General features: G+C 59.4%; 1 protein-coding gene across 4 annotated transcripts in view; it reads right to left on the bottom strand.

Moving 5' to 3' along the window:
* Positions 1-1,028: 1,028 nt before the first annotated feature.
* Positions 1,029-15,417, bottom strand: part of ARHGAP44 (Rho GTPase activating protein 44) — a 30,960-nt gene continuing 16,571 nt past the window's right edge. Inside the window, exons 6-21 of one of the 4 annotated variants that reach the window (XM_055797866.1) lie at positions 15,002-15,078; positions 14,066-14,183; positions 12,583-12,651; positions 12,416-12,497; positions 11,451-11,578; positions 11,206-11,317; positions 10,747-10,828; positions 9,737-9,817; positions 9,542-9,655; positions 9,312-9,403; positions 8,842-9,022; positions 8,301-8,318; positions 7,777-7,998; positions 5,383-5,465; positions 4,943-5,289; positions 1,029-2,744 (exon numbers count right to left, since the gene is read on the bottom strand). In XM_055797866.1, the coding sequence (XP_055653841.1) occupies positions 2,229-2,744; positions 4,943-5,289; positions 5,383-5,465; positions 7,777-7,998; positions 8,301-8,318; positions 8,842-9,022; positions 9,312-9,403; positions 9,542-9,655; positions 9,737-9,817; positions 10,747-10,828; positions 11,206-11,317; positions 11,451-11,578; positions 12,416-12,497; positions 12,583-12,651; positions 14,066-14,183; positions 15,002-15,078 (2,322 nt within the window). In that variant the 3' untranslated portion in view covers positions 1,029-2,228. The remainder of the gene's footprint in view (positions 2,745-4,942; positions 5,290-5,382; positions 5,466-7,776; positions 7,999-8,300; positions 8,319-8,841; positions 9,023-9,311; positions 9,404-9,541; positions 9,656-9,736; positions 9,818-10,746; positions 10,829-11,205; positions 11,318-11,450; positions 11,579-12,415; positions 12,498-12,582; positions 12,652-14,065; positions 14,184-15,001; positions 15,079-15,417) is intronic. The other 3 variants (XM_055797867.1, XM_055797868.1, XM_055797869.1) reach the window with 3 other exon arrangements.

Below are 15,417 nucleotides of genomic sequence, written 5' to 3'. Positions count from 1 at the left end.
TCAGCCTGGGAGCTGGGCTTGGTAGGATCTATGGTGGCCTGATCCTGACCTGGCATGGTGGCTGTGTGCCCGGTGGGATGTCAGGGAGGGGGGCAGGGGGGGGGTGACAGGAGCACCAGAGTCACAGTACCATGTGGCTGTGTCCACCATGGCAGAGGATGGGAATGGCTGGAGAAACACGGTGAAGCCACAGTCGTAGGCAGGGATGGAGGTGGCGGACATGAAGGTGGAAGTGGAGGAGGTGATGGAGACGGGGACAGAGATGGAGGCAGAAGGGGAGGAGATGGAGGTGGAGATGGCAGTAAAGATGGAAGTAGGTTTGGGCTGAGGTGGAGGAGGACATGAAGGCAGAGGAGACCGTCTTTTGCTGGAGGGTTGCTCCGAGTGGTGTCACTGCTTGTGCCACAGCTGTGTCCCTGCTTGGCAGCAGGGGACAAGTGTGGGTTTGTCACTCGTGTCACCAGGCAAGCAGCAGCCCTAGGCACCGTAGGCTCCCCCAGGCACCCATGGGTGCCCACCATGCCCAGGACCACCACATGGGTGCTGGCAGTGGCATGGGAATGCTGCTCTGCACCGCAAAGCCACAGCTAGGAGGGGGTGGGAGCCCCAGTACGAGTGGCTATCCCTGTGCCAGACCTCGGGGATGCTGTGCCTACCTCCTTTGCAGAGGCCCTGCCTTGGACCACCAGCACGGAGGACTGCGATGGGATGCAGATGCGCTCCAGGGCTGTGCCACCCCAGCACCCTGGGCCACTCGGTTTCCCTACCCTTGGGTGCTGCCCTGCCCTGGTGGGTGTTTGTGTCGCTGGGGCTGAGCCATTGCCATGCTGCTGAGCTGCATGGGTGGCATCCCCCTGCATGGTCCCGGCATCCCATGGGGAACGGGGTGAAGGATGTGGCATGTCCAGGCTGGGGATCCCCCCCCCCCCCCCCAAAAAAAAAAACCATAACCAGTGCAGGCAGAGCACCCTACCTTCCCCGGCACCCATAGGTGTGATGCCCCAGAGGTGCCTCCATGCCTTCCCAGGCAGCAGCATCCCCCAGAGCATTCCCTCCCTGTACCTCATGGACATGCCTCTCCACGCCTTGCGAAGGGGAGTCTGGGCTCCCACCCCATCCCACCAGACTGGGGGGAGCTCCTGGTGCCGTACAACCCCACTGCTGCCCGTCCACCCTGGTACTCACCTCTGCACACACGCTGCTCAGCCCCAGAACACAGGCAAGGACCTGCTGCAACCAGGTGGGTGCCCACCCCAGGACTGGGACCACCCCAAGCCTGGCGCTGCCCCATCCCATGGGACTGGGACCACAACAGCCTGCACAGAGCAAACCCCATCATTTTATCAACCCAACCCTCACTAAACCCCATTTCCTACAGCAAAGTGCCCTCTGAGGGCTCATGCCCAAAATCCATCAGTAGGTACCAATCCAGGCTGGGACCATTCCAAATCTGGACTGGGACCAGCCTGAAATCTGGGCTGGGACCAGGCCCTGGATCTGACGGTGCCTCATCTCACAGGACCAGGACCACAACAGCCCACCCAAAGCAAAATCCCCATCATTTTATCGCCCCAACCCTCATTAAACCCCATTTCCTACAGCAAAGCACCTTCCGAGAGCCTCCATCAGTGGGCACCAATCCAGCCCTGGTGCTGCCCCATGGCAGCAGGACCACAACATCCCGTACCGACCCCCCACACCATCGCCCCCCCAGCCCTCATCCCCCCCACATAACACCCCCCGCCGCCGCTGCCACAGCCAGGCAGGGTGCTGCCGGCGCCGACAGGTATTAACCAAACGCCAGCGCTGCCGGGCAGTTCACAGCGGGTGGCACATGGATTTATTGATTGCTTTGGGGTGCTGGTGCCCCCCCAGTGCCCACCTGGGGCGAGGGGCACGGCGCGAGCGGGGCGGGGGCCAAGCGCTGCCATTTCCATCCTCCCTCTGTGCACCGGGTGGGCGGCAATGGCTCCAAAAAACCAAATCTCTATATATTTTTTCTATATATATATACAAATATATAATATATATATATCTCTGCCGATATATATATATATCTATCTCTTATCTCTCTGGAAAGGATAATTAATCTTTGTTAATTTGTCTTTGCATGCACAACCAAAGCCACCAACCCAGGAGGACAGCGGGTGCCGAGGGATGCGTACCCTCACCCGCCAGCACCCCGAGAGCCTGGGGGGGCCACATGTGCGTCCCCAGGTTATTGCTGGTCAGGTCCCATCCTGCTCCGGCAAACAAGCAGAGGGAGAAGAAGCCGAAGAAATGAAATCCCGCTGCAAAGCGCCGGCGAGCTCATTGTCACCTGGCTGGTACCCAGTGGCACCTGCTGTCAGGGCACCAAAGGAGATGGTGGCATCACCCCAGGACCATGGGTGCTGCGGGGTGGCGGGGGGGGCACAGGCACCCAGTCGAAAGGCAAAGTCTGGATAAGGCAAAAAAAAAATGAAATAAAGAACAGCGACTGCCCCCAAACCGGGCGCTTTGCCACCCAAAACTGGCGTGCCGGTGGCCCTCGGTGCCGGTGGCCGGTGCTGGCCCCTGGGTGCTGCAAGGATGAGCTTGGGGACAGGGACACTGTCATAGGGCTGTGCTCTCCGATTCCTCCTCCTCCTCCTGCCGAGCAGCCGGGCCCGGCCCCGAGAGTCTCTGCGGTGCCTCTGGCAGGTCCCGGCACAGGGTGGCATCCAGGGGGACGTGGAGGGAGGGGACCTCAAAACGGAGCAGACCTGCGGGAGGGCAGAACGATGGGGGACGCCAAGGTGGGGGCTCGGTGGCAGGACACCTCACCGGGGCTGGCACCGTGTTAGTGCCACCACCAGGGATGCCACTACCCGTCCCTGTTCCGTGCCACCCCAGCCTAGCCAGGGCCTGTGCCACCCGCCCGCTGTCCCCACGCTGCCTGCCCCCCGCGATGCTCTGCTCTCCTCCAGCGAGCACAGGTGACACCGCTGTCCCCTCTCCCAGGGGACCTGCAGGGCGAGGCTGCACGTGTGATGTGACAGAGGGGGTCCCACAGTCCGCGGCAGGCAGTGTCACCACTGTCCCTCGCCGAGAGCGGAGCAACCTCCCCCCAGGTAGCAAAAGTCCTGCCTGCACCTGCCGGGCTCTGCCACTGCTGCCAGAGTGGGGACTCCACCAGGTGACACCTCCCGCAGGCACATGGCAGGGACCAGTGCCACCTGCCACTGCCCAAGCGCCACCCAGACTGTCCCCCTCAACCAGCGCAGCCCCCAATGCTGCAGGGACACCGCGGGGGGGGACACCAACAAAACCCAGGGACAGGGAGGTCACCACAGCAGGACAGCAACACAGGCTCGCGGTGCTTCTTGGGGACGCTGCCACCTTCCTGGGGACAGTGTCACCTTCCTGGGGACAGCTCTGCCTTACCAGGAACATTGCCACCTTCCTGGGGACAGTTGCACCTTTCCAGGGTCATTATCACCTCCCCAGGTACACTACGACCTTCTGGGGACACTGCCACCTTCCTGGGGGCATCACCATCTTCCTGGGGATGGTTCCACCTTGCCAGGGATATTGTCACCTTCCCGGGGACATCACTACCTTCCTGAGGATGCTGCCACCTTCCCAGTGACACTGCCACCTCCCTGGAGACATAACTACTTTTCCTGTGATGCTGTCACCTTCCCAGGGACATTGCCACCTTCTCGAGTGCATTGCCACCTTCCTGGGGATATCAACACCTTGCTGGGGACACTGCCACCTTCCTGGGAACATCATCCCCTTCCCAGGGCCACCACCACCTTCCTGGAACAGTTCTATTTTGCCAGAGTCAATTGTCACTTTTCTGGGCACACTGTCACCTTCCTGGGAACGTCACCCCCTTCCCCGGGCCACTGCCACCTTCCTGGGGACAGTTCCGCTTTCCCAGGGCCACCAACACCTTCCTGAGGATAGTTCTGCTTTGCCAGAGTCATCATCACATTCCCGGGGCCACTGCCACCTTCCTGGGGACAGTTCTATTTTGCCAGTCACTGACACTTTCTCAGGGATACTGCCACCCTCCTGGGGACAGGTCTGCTTTGCTAGAGTCATTGTCACCTTCCAAGGGCCACTGCATCCCTCCTGGGGACAGCTCCGCTTGCCAGAGTCGTTGTCACCTTCCCAGGGCCACTGCCACCCTCCTGGGGACAGCTCCGCTTGCCAGAGCCATCGTCACCCTCCTGGGGACGCCGCCACTTTCCCGGTGACACCTTCCCAGGGCCACTGCCACCTTCCCAGGGATACTGCCACCCTCCTGGGGACAGCTCCGCTTGCCAGAGTCATTGTCACCTTCCCAGGGCCACTGCCACCCTCCTGGGGACAGCTCCGCTTGCCAGAGTCATCGTCACTCTCCTGGGGACGCCGCCACCTTCCCGGTGACACCTTCCCAGGGCCACTGCCACCTTCCCAGGGATACTGCCACCCTCCTGGGGACAGCTCCGCTTGCCAGAGTCATTGTCACCTTCCCAGGGCCACTGCCACCCTCCTGGGGACAGCTCCGCTTGCCAGAGTCATTGTCACCCTCCTGGGGACGCCGCCACCTTCCCGGTGACACCTTCCCAGGGCCACTGCCACCCTCCTGGGGACAGCTCCGCTTGCCAGAGTCATCGTCACTCTTCTGGGGACGCCGCCACCTTCCCGGTGACACCTTCCCAGGGCCACTGCCACCCTCCTGGGGACAGCTCCATTTTCCCAGAGTCACTGTCACCTTCCCGGGGCCACGGCCACCTTCCCAGGGCCACTGCCACCCTCCTGGGGACAGCTCCGCTTGCCAGAGTCATCGTCACCCTCCTGGGGACGCCGCCACCTTCCCGGTGACACCTTCCCAGGGCCACTGCCACCTTCCCAGCAGCGTCGCCCTCCCACAGGGCCCCCGCCCGCAGGGACGGGGCTGTGTGTGTCCCCCCCCCCCTCCCCCCGTTACCTGCCAGCGCGGCGTCCCCGGGGCCCGCGGCGTCCAGGCGGGGCAGCTCCGGGGGCTGGGGGGGCGCGGGGGCGGCCGGGGGGGGGCTGCGGCGGGGGGGGGCAGCGCGGGGCGCGGCCGCGGCTTGGCGCTGGGGCGGGACTTGGCGGCGGCGGCGGGGGGCGGGAGCGGGGCCGGCGGCGGGGGGGGCTGCCCGGCGGGCAGGCAGGCGCCGGGGGGGGCGCCGGGGGGGCCGTACGGGGAGGGGGTGCTGGGGGGGGTGGGGGACAGGCTGGCGGGGGAGGGCTGCCCCCCCCCCTGCTCCCCCGCGGCCGCCCGCGGCGGGATGGGCGCCAGCTTCTTGGCCACTGCGAGACAGAGACAAGGGGGGGGGGGGGCGGGTCAAGGGGCTGGGGGGGGGGGTCGCAACCAGCGGGGACCCCCCCCGGCCCCGCTCCTACCTTTGCGCGGGGCGTGCGGGCTCTGCTCGGCGGGCGGCGGCGCCCCCCCCGGCCCGGCGCCGGGCTCCCGGGGCTTTCCCGTGCTGGGGCGGCGCGGAGAGAAGAGGAGAGAAGGTGAGAGCGGAAAGTGAGAGGTAAAAGTAAAAGTAAAAACTGAAATGAGACAGGCATGGAAAGGAACGAAAAATAGAAATTAAAGGGGAAAAAAAAAAAAAAAAAGGGATGCAACTTAAAATTTAAAAGGCAAAAGGACTGACAGAAAATCCAGTGAAAACCCGAAACAAAACAGACGAGTAAAAGGGAATGAAAACTTCAAAAGGGAACAAAAGACAAAGGTAATGACATCAAAATGCAAGGAGGATAAAGAGTTTAAAAAATTAAAAAATAAACCGAGAATAAATAAAAAATGAAAACAAGAGAGAAATGAAAAGAAACGAAAAGCAGAAATAAAATAAGAAAAGGCAAATTTAAACTAAAAAAAAGAGAAATTAAAAGAAACGAAAACAAGAAATAAAATTTTAAAAAAAGACAAATTAGAATTAAAACAAGAAAGAAATGAAAAGAAACGATAACCAGAAATAAAATTAAAAAAAGAAGACAAATTAAAATTAAAACAAGAGAGAAATGAAACGATAACCAGAAATAAAATTTAAATAAAGAAAAGAAGGCAAATTAAAATAAGAGAGAAATGAAAAGAAACGATAACCACTCATAAAATACATAAAAAAGAAAAGGCAAATTAAAATTAAAACAAGAGAGAAATCAAAAGAAACGATAGCCAGAAATAAAATAATAAAAAAAGAAGGCAAATTAAAATTAAAACAAGAGAGAAAAGAAATGATAATGATAACAAGAAATAGAATGAATAAAAAAAGAAAAGGCAAATTAAAATTAAAACGAGAGAAATTAAAAGAAATGAAAACCAGCAATAAAATAAAAAAAAAGAAGGCAAATTAAAAGTGCAATGAATGAAAATAAAGTTAAAAACCAAAACAGAGTGAAAGTCAATGAATAATTAACAAACCCCCAAAATAACGAAATAAAAATACGATGAAAATCGAAAGTTAAAAAAAGAAAATAATAAAAATAAAATAAAATGATAAAAAAAATCAAAAAGTAAATATTAAAATAATAAGTAATAATAATAATGAAAAAGAAAGTGGCCAGTTGAAAGCACAGCGGGAGGCAGAAGCAGGGCGAGCTGCGAGGTGCCCCCTGCAGCGCGGCCCCCCCGGCCCCCCCGCCGTTTGGGGGGCACTGCCACAGCGCACGGCGGGGTGCGGGGGGGCCAGGCCTGGTGCCAGGGTGAGGGGCGAGCGGGGAGAAGGGTGGTGGGGAGGAAGGCTGCAGCGGCTGGGCCTGGGGAGGCCCTGCTCATCCTCATCCCGGGGGTCTGCGGTCAGGGGGAAAAATAATAAAAAAGCAGGAGTGCTGCCGGGGGGGCAGGGGAGAGCGGCGGTGGAGCCCTCATGCTGCCAAAGCCCCCCCCACCTCATCCCACGGCACCTGACTGACCCCACAGCACAGGGGCTGCCACCCCCACCCATGGGTGCACCACGGAGGGTGGGGGTGTGAGGCTCGCGGCCAGTTCCAAAGCTCAGATTCCCTTTTTGGGGCAGAAAAGTGGAATTTTTGTGCTTTCTCCCCTCTGGCCTGTGCAAACTGGAGCCAGACACAGACCGTGGCCAGTGTCAGGGCCCAGGGAAAGCTCAGCGCCCTCAGGCTTTTTCTGGCACCTTCCCTGCAGCTCCAGCCCCCACTCGGTACATCCCAGCGACACCCACTGCGAGCCAGGCGAGTGACCGCTGGCACATCCTCGAGGGCAGCGTGGGGCTGGCAGGCTGGGGACATCGCGGTGGCCGCTGGGATGCTGAGCATCCTCTCCTCCTGCTGCCCCCCAGACACTGCTCCCCACCCAGGGGTGCTGAGCATCCTCTCCTCCCGCTGCCCCCCAGACACTGCTCCCCACCCAGGGGTGCTGAGCATCCTCTCCCACTGCCCCCCAGGCACTGCTGCCTGGGGACCCAGGGATGCTGAGCATCCTTTCCTCCCGCTGCCCCCCCCAGGTACTGCTCCCTACCCAGGGATGCTGAGCATCCTCTCCCACTGCCCCCCAGGCACTGCTCCCCACCCAGGGGTGCTGAGCATCCTCTCCCACTGCCCCCCAGGCACTGCTCCCCACCCAGGGGTGCTGAGCATCCTCTCCCACTGCCTCCCAGGCACTGCTGCCCGGGGACCCAGGGATGCTGAGCATCCTCTCCTCCCGCTGCCCTCAGGACACTGCTCCCTGCCCAGGGGTGCTGAGCATCCTCTCCCGCTGCCTCTAGCATGGCCACGGAGTTCTCTCGCTGCTGGATTCACACATGGGGAGGATGCCAAAGTTGGGGACCTTACCTTGTCCGCTCGGCTCCTGGGGGGAAGCCGAAGCTGGTGGGAGGCGGGGAAGGGGTAGCTGAAATATCCGGCGATTGCTCAGGAATGGGCGAGTGGGGTGCAGCGGGGAGCTCAGTGGGCGGCGCGGGAGGCTGAGCGCTCGGTGGGGTGGACGATGCCTTGCGCACCACCGAGGTGCCTCGGCGAGCCACCCACGAGGTGTCCATCACCCTGACACCCATGCTGCAGGGGACACAGAGACAGGCTCTCAGCACCCGCCACGCAAGAGGGGACCGCCAGCACTGTGTCATGGCTCCTTTGGGGTGCCTGGTCCCTAAAAACACCTCTTCCACTGGGAATATGCTGGGCATGAACCTCCATGGCAATAGGGAAGGGGTGACAGTGTGGGATGTGCTTGTGTCACCCACCAGCCACGTCTCCCTTCCCCAGGTACCAGCAGGCACCAGCATCCTCCCAGCATCTTCCCAGCTTCCTCCCAGCATCCTCCCAGCACCTTCCCAGCACTGCTGCAGAGGATACAGTACCTTTGGATTTTCCTAAGGCTGCATGGGCAGAAACACACAATTATTAGTGTGAAAAAACCCTAAACCTTGACAGTGCACAGTGAGAGCCCGCTGCCAGGCTATGCCAGTGATGGGGAGAGCTTGGGACATTTTTTGGAGATGGGGAGAACCCCGGGGACATTTCTGGGAGATGGGGTCAGCCCTGAGGGTGTTTTTCTGGAGCCAACCTGACTGGCTGCAGTCCCCGTGAGGTGGCATGGTGGGGGCATGCATGGGTTGGGAGTGGGGAGTTTCCCCTGGGGCAAAGCCTGCAGACCCTGGGGACCCTAGGGCACCCAACCCCGGCACGGCACAGCCCTGGTGCACGCCACGGGCCACCCTACTCCCATCTCCAGTGGGCTGGGGGCTCACCTGAGCATCCCCAAGAGCCCAGCATGGAGAGCAGGGGGTTTCTCCCACCCCAGAACCACCCAGCCTCAAACAGCTCAGTACCACCTGCCCCAGGGTGGTGGCAACGCCACGTCTTCCCTCTCCCCAAACCCTGGCACTGCCAAGACCCTACCCATCCTTCTTGTAAAACTCCAGCATCATGTTGTCCGTGGCCACGCTGAGGGGCCGCCGCGCCTGGTCGTGCTGCCGGCGGTCCGCGTGGTCCATGTCCGGGGAGGGCATGGAGCTGTAGTTGGCGTTGTGGTTGATGTGCATGGGGCTGCCATAGTTGCCCGTCACGTTGAACTCGATGTCTGGGGAGGGAAACAAGAGCGGGGGGACGTCGGGAGACGTATGTCCTCAGTGAGGGGTGAGGTGGGGGTATCAGCACCAGGAATGCTTGCGGGTGCTGGAGCAGCTAGGTTGGGCTCACCGCTGTGATGAGACTTGCCAGATCTCTGCTTGAGCTCCCCTCGCCCAAGCCAAGGCAAGCAGAGGGGGCTGGCAAAAATAAATACGGGAGCTCTGCACCCCCTCCCCAGGGAGGGGCGGGAGGTCCCACGAAGCCCAGCCCAGCCCACCACGGCGGTGGGCACAGCCTACCTCCGGGGAAGAACCAGTCGGCGTGCTGGATGAGCGGCTCGATGATGCCCACGATCTGCAGTGAGACGGTCGTCATCATCTCCGTCATGTTCCTGCAAGGCGGGGGGCAGCAGTTTAGCAACCCAACTGCAGTCCAGCCTTATTCCCAGCAGGATTTTGGCCCCAGACCCTCCCTCCCCCCCTCCCCCAGCATCCCTCTGGCACACTTGCTTTCCACCCAGACACCTTACCCGTCCGCCTGCGGCCAGAGGAGGTTGGGTCCCAGCACGATGGCCACATTGCTCGGGGTCATTTTATTCGTGTCCTGGTACTCCGTCAGCTTGGCCAGGAATTTAATCACATACCTGGAAAGCGTGAGCTGTGTCGGTGTATCAGGATTGCACCCTCTCCGTCCCCTCCCCGGGTCCCGCTGGCCCCAGGCTCACCTGATGTTGTTGTAGTTGGCTTTGGGCAGCTTCTCGCAGGTGCTCCAGAGTGCCTGCAGCCGCTTCTCCTGCTCCGGGATGCTGTGGGGAGGTGGGTGAGAGGGTTATTCCCCATCCCCACCCCACCCCGGGGCTTCTGACCCCTCCAGCCCTGCTCTTGGGGACTCTGCAAGACCCTTGAGCTGCTGCCAACATTATATAAGTAAACTAACCCCCCAAACCCTGCCAAAAAGAGAAGGAAACCTTTTGGCAGCGGGTTGGATGCTGGTCCCCTCCCCACCTCTGTGCAGCCCCCCCGGAGGGTGTGTTTTGGGGATGTGTTTGCTTTGGAAGGGGACATTACTGCAAACAGCTCCCCAAAGCAGCCCGCTCTGCCACCTTGGGGACCATCCCCTCCAGTGAGCCACCTCCACGTCCCTGCCGTGCTCCAGCGCTCCCAGGGCAGGCAGGGGCATGGTCAGACCTATATTCAGGCACCACCAAGGTGCTTCCCACCTCAATAGGAGATGCTCCTTCTCCCACCTCCCTCTGCCCAACATTCTCCTACCCCAAACATCTCCAACAGCGGAACAGGCATGATGGTGCCACCTCAGCTGGCCCAATCCTGCTGGGTTTTGGGGGTCCCGTGGTGCAGAGCACCCCAGCAATGCAGGTGGGAGCTCCCTTGGCCAGCTGCCCCCCAGGGTTTGCACACCCATCCAGAAATGGCACCACAGCCTGGCACCCAAGGGCTTGCCCAAAGATGCTGGGAGAGCTCAGCCACCTTGGCCAGAGTGCTTGGGACCAGGCTGGGGACATTAGGGTCAGGAGACATCAGGTCCACCCTCAGTGCTGGGACCCACGATGCTCAAGGAACATCATGGGAACCCCCCTGGCTCTCACACCCCCGAGGAAACATCCTAAATTCTGTGAGCCATGTCAGAAATAACTCATGGCCCCCAACCACCCATGGGGACCCAAGATGTCATCATCTGCGTCACAGAGGAATGGGGGGGATGCCCCAGACTTACTTGGATGCCTGGATCCACTCCTCGTACAGCTCAAACGTCATGAGGGGCTCCGGCAGCTCTCGCAGGTAGGATTTGAGGGCTCCTGCGGCACACAGGGGACACGAGGCTCGGCACTGCGGGTGGCACTGGCCAACGGGCACCAAGTGGTTTCGGTCCTCAGCATTTTGACTCACATCCCTCCCAACCTTCCCACCCCTCACATCCCAAAGCACCCGCTATTCTCCCCAGCTTGGTGGAACCCATAGCATCCCCTGACCCTCAGCATGCACCTTGCCACCTCCACCAAGGCCTTCCTAGCTCCTCCCCGATTCCCTCCATCATTCTTGCCTCCACCACTAGTTACTGGCCTCCACCTAGACTTCACGCCACTGCTGACCATGCTCTGGGTGCCCATGGTTGGCACCGGGGGGGCTGGATGGGCCATCCCACTCACAGCCCCTGCCCAGAGGCAGCACCTACCTGCGATGGCGTGGGGGTCGGCCGAGTACTCCTGCACATCCACCACACAGCAGTCCAGGGCAGCCTTGAGCTTCTTCAGCTTGGAGGCCGAGGGAGCCACTCGGAAGAGACCCTTGGCAGAGGACACGGGAGAGCGTCGGACAAGCTTTGGGGCCGGGAATGTCCCCAAAGCCCCCTGGTTGCTTGTCCCTGCCATGTCCCCTTCCATCCATGCCCAGCCAAGGGTGGTAGGACATGGGACCCACCTCCTCCTGCATGCCGCACTCCAGGAGCATCGTCACGCACGCCTCCACGGGGAAGGCGATCTCCCGCCCGCTGACAGCCAGGTGCTCCTCCAAGGGCTTCCCGAAGGAGGGCTTCTCCATCCACGCCTCTGTGACGGGCAGAGGGGGTGAGAGGGAGGACACGGCGGGAATGGTGCCGGATCCAGCATCCCCTCCCCGAAAGGCCCTTGGATCACAGCGTTTCGGCAGCAAAATATTCCGTTTGGGTGTTGCTAAAACAACAGGACCCCGCACCTCTGTCCTGGGCAGCTCGGGAAGTGCTTTTTAAAGATGAAATCCAAACAAAATGTTTTCCAATCATCACACGGGACATTTCAAAGGGGCTGGATAACGTTTTCCGGGGGGAGCAACCACGGGCAAACCTTTGCAATATTTTCCCCCTTCTTCCATCACAGTTTGAGGCAGGAATATTTTGTGGGATCGAGAGAAAAAAATAAAATACAAATCACTCCCTGCCCCGCTGCAGCGATGGCAGCACCCCGAGCCCTGCCCCGAGAATGCGCTGCTCACAGAGCCATCGCGCGGGGCTCTCCCCACCTCGGTCTCCCAGCCCAGCTCCTACGGAGGTTGCACAGTGCAAAGTGAAGCCCCAGGACCCCCACCTTGGCGCTGGGTTCCCACCTCTGGTGCTGCTCTTGATGGGGATATTTGGGCAGATTTCCCACCCGCTCCATGAAGGTGGCCGGGTCCTGCCCCCCCGTGACCAAGTGGGATGGGGATGGGATGCCCTCCCCAGCAGCGGGGCAGGCGGGATGCAGGCAGGGCAAGCAAAGGGAGGATGCTCAGCCGCAAACCCAGAACCACGCTACACCACGGGGTCACGCCAGAGCCGGCTCATCACTGTGGCAAAGCCCCACGCGGCTCCGGCGTGATGCAGAGCCCTTGGCATCACATGCAGGAGTGGGACAGACCCCACGGGCACTTACCCTGCTGGGCTTTAATCTGAGGCAGGACGTTCTGCAAAAGCGCTAGGGATTTCCGATGGTACTCTGCCTGCACCTCGATCAGCTGCAGGGGGAGAGACGGCACCGGCTGTCACCCCTACGGCTGGGAACGGAGCCGGAGGAGTCCCGTGGGGATGGGTGGCACTTACAGTTTGAAAATAGTTTGCATAGTCTACTTCTTTGGCCACAAAATTGTACATGTCAGCTGACAGCTGGTCCTGTGGAGAGCAGAGAATTAGTTGCTGTCCCACTCGTGCTGCCCTGATGCCACTCTTTGGAGGCCACCAGGAGGGACCAGCTTGGTCACACCAGGAGTCAACATGCAAGGTGGGATGTTGCAGCAACCGCTCGAGAAGTGTTGGGACGTGGAATACAAGCAGCACCATGGAAGTTTGCTTTCTGCAGCAGTGCAAACAGCTCCACAGCACCTTCCGGAGCCCATGCTGAGCCAGCGCCTTGCAACCAGCTCTCTGGAAGTGAGAGCGACTTGGAAACAACCTGTCAGCCAAAGGCTGCATGTCCCGATGGGCTGAACAGCACAAATTAAACCCCAGGTTTACTCGTCCCAACACCTCACCGCATTGCTCTGTGTCTGCAAGTGGCTCATTAACAACAGCGGAGCGGCGCACATGGCGCAGCTGCCGCGGGTAGCATCCCAGCCCCTCGTGCGGACCAGCCTGATGGGCATCAGGCGCTTCTTGCTCTGAATTGCAACAAGCCCCTCAGCACCAGGACACGAGTCTCTCTGTCTCCACACTTGCGAAATAGATTTTGCCGCTTCCTGAATTGTGCCTTTCTGAAAATCCCCTTGGATAACTCAACTGGAGGAAAACCATCAGCATTTTAAAACACTGTGAGCACATCCCAGTTGCAACATCCACCATCAATACGGTGAAGATACTGGGGGGCAGCTCCTGGCTGAGCTGGTTTGTGGGAAATTGCTGGGCGCATGGGGCTGCTTTAAGAGGGGGGAGACAGCACGAGTTTGGCACTGGATTTTAAAGGCTACGTGGGTTCTGGTTGTGTCACTGGAGAAAAGAGTTGGGATTTGAGACACGCACCCAGTCCCACCTCCTGCCCAAACCCTAGAGCACCAGGTCAGCCCAGCCCTTTGCATTTTCTGCCCCAGGGGGAATTTAAAGCCACACAAAATTGCCTGTGGGTTTTGTTGACGTATGTCACAGCCTGCAGCAAAGGCACTGGCAGCAGCATTCCCCCTCGCTCAGACATTTTTCCCACCTAACATGATCAGCTGGGTGGGTCGTGCTCCCATGGGATGGTGGGGGGTGACATGCCAAGTGGCACTGACACGACTGGGCGTACTCGGTGCTGAGCTCACCGGCTTCTGCTGGGATGGGTCCCCTGGGAATGGGATGCTCTCTGGCTCCAGCAAGATATGGAGGATGGGAATAGAGGAACCGGGGATGTCCTGCTTGGCTGGTGAGCATCGCTCACTGCCACCAGGCTGTGTTTGGGGATGGTGACCAGCCAGAGGAGGGTTTATCATGGGTAATGGGGTAAGAAGAGGGTGAAGAACGGGGTGAAAGGAGTGGCTGCAGGTTTTCTGTGGTGCCTGGGATGCCAAGGTCCTCCCACTCCAGCAAGCAGCGATCCCCCCAGGACCCTGGGTACCCTGCAGATCTCCACTCTGTTGGCCGCCTCCTCCATCTCCTCCCTGAGAGCGTCGGCTTTGGCGCCCGAGGGCTGCAGGTTGCTGGCCAAACCCGAGGACTTTGCGGACTGCTGCCACCTGCAAAGAGCAGGCAGAGCTGTCATGGGGAGGGATGGGGACCCCTGCAGAGCTGTGGCTGGCTCCCAGCAGGCTTGGAGGGCAGCCCAGGGACCCCCCTCAGCCAAGCCCACCATGGTCCCCAGGGCTGAGCACCATGGAGATGGTCCCAACCCAGGCTGGGATGCAGCATCTGCTCCCAACCCTGAACATCCCCAGTCCTCACAACTGGCTGCACGCACTGGGCTCTAATTAAGCAATTACTTTCAGCAGGAGGATGAGCCTCATCAGGATGGGAGGAGAGAGGGAAGGTGATGAGAGAGCCTGGAAATGATGTTGGGGACTGAGTACAGTCACCTCCCAGAGCTCTCCTCAGGACACGCTGCAATGTGCGGGGCTTTGCCCCCTCAGCAGCCCCCAGCAAAACCCAAAGCGCAGCCTGCCGGCTCCCACCGCAGCGGCTGGAGCACAGGACGATCCCAAGGGTCATCTCAGCTCCCCACCAGCACTGCTCTACAGCAGCAGGAGCACCCAGCTCTTAGCCATCATGTAAGAACTCACCCAGACAGGGAAAAGAGAAAAAAAAAATGATTTGTGCCAGAAAAGAAGAATCTCTTCTGCAGAGGGCAGGCAAGGAAAAAGGGATCTGTGGATTCTGCAGACAAGAGCAGAAATTGTGGCTCGTTGCAGAGCTTGACACAAGGCACATGGTGACAGGGCCAAGACGTACTGTCCCAAGGGAGTCGTGACAGCAGGGCTCTGGGATGTGCCCTCCCTGGCACTACCCATCACTTGGGAATTTTATTTTTTTGTAAAGCAGCTTTGAAGCTGCTTCCTACCGTGTCCTGGAAGAGTCCATGTCCAGCACGAGCTTTGCCAAGTGCTTCCTCTGCTTTTGGATATTTGGGATTTCCACCTGCAGCAACACACAGGAACGGGAGGAGATAAAACACCCCAGGGAGGTGTCCGAGGCAGGTCATACCCGACTGCAACGCTGGGAGCTTAGGCCGGTGCAAGCCGGGCAGATAAGGATGCAACTCCTTATTTTAACATCATTAGGGAGATGACACAGCTCGTCCCCTCTTTGTGTCCCCACCCAGGCTGTGCCACCCCACAACAGCCCCAACAGCAGAACCCGCATCCCTGAGCGGAGCATCCTTGGGGTATCAAAGCCTCCGGCACTGGGGAGCCGGACAAAGGCAAGAAATGGGTTTTGGGGGATGGCGAGGCAAAGCCTCCCGTGCACTGGCATGTT

This window comes from Falco peregrinus, chromosome 2 (genome assembly GCF_023634155.1).
Source record: "Falco peregrinus isolate bFalPer1 chromosome 2, bFalPer1.pri, whole genome shotgun sequence".
Lineage (NCBI taxonomy): Eukaryota > Metazoa > Chordata > Aves > Falconiformes > Falconidae > Falco > Falco peregrinus.
This window is presented reverse-complemented; position numbering and strand designations above follow the sequence as displayed.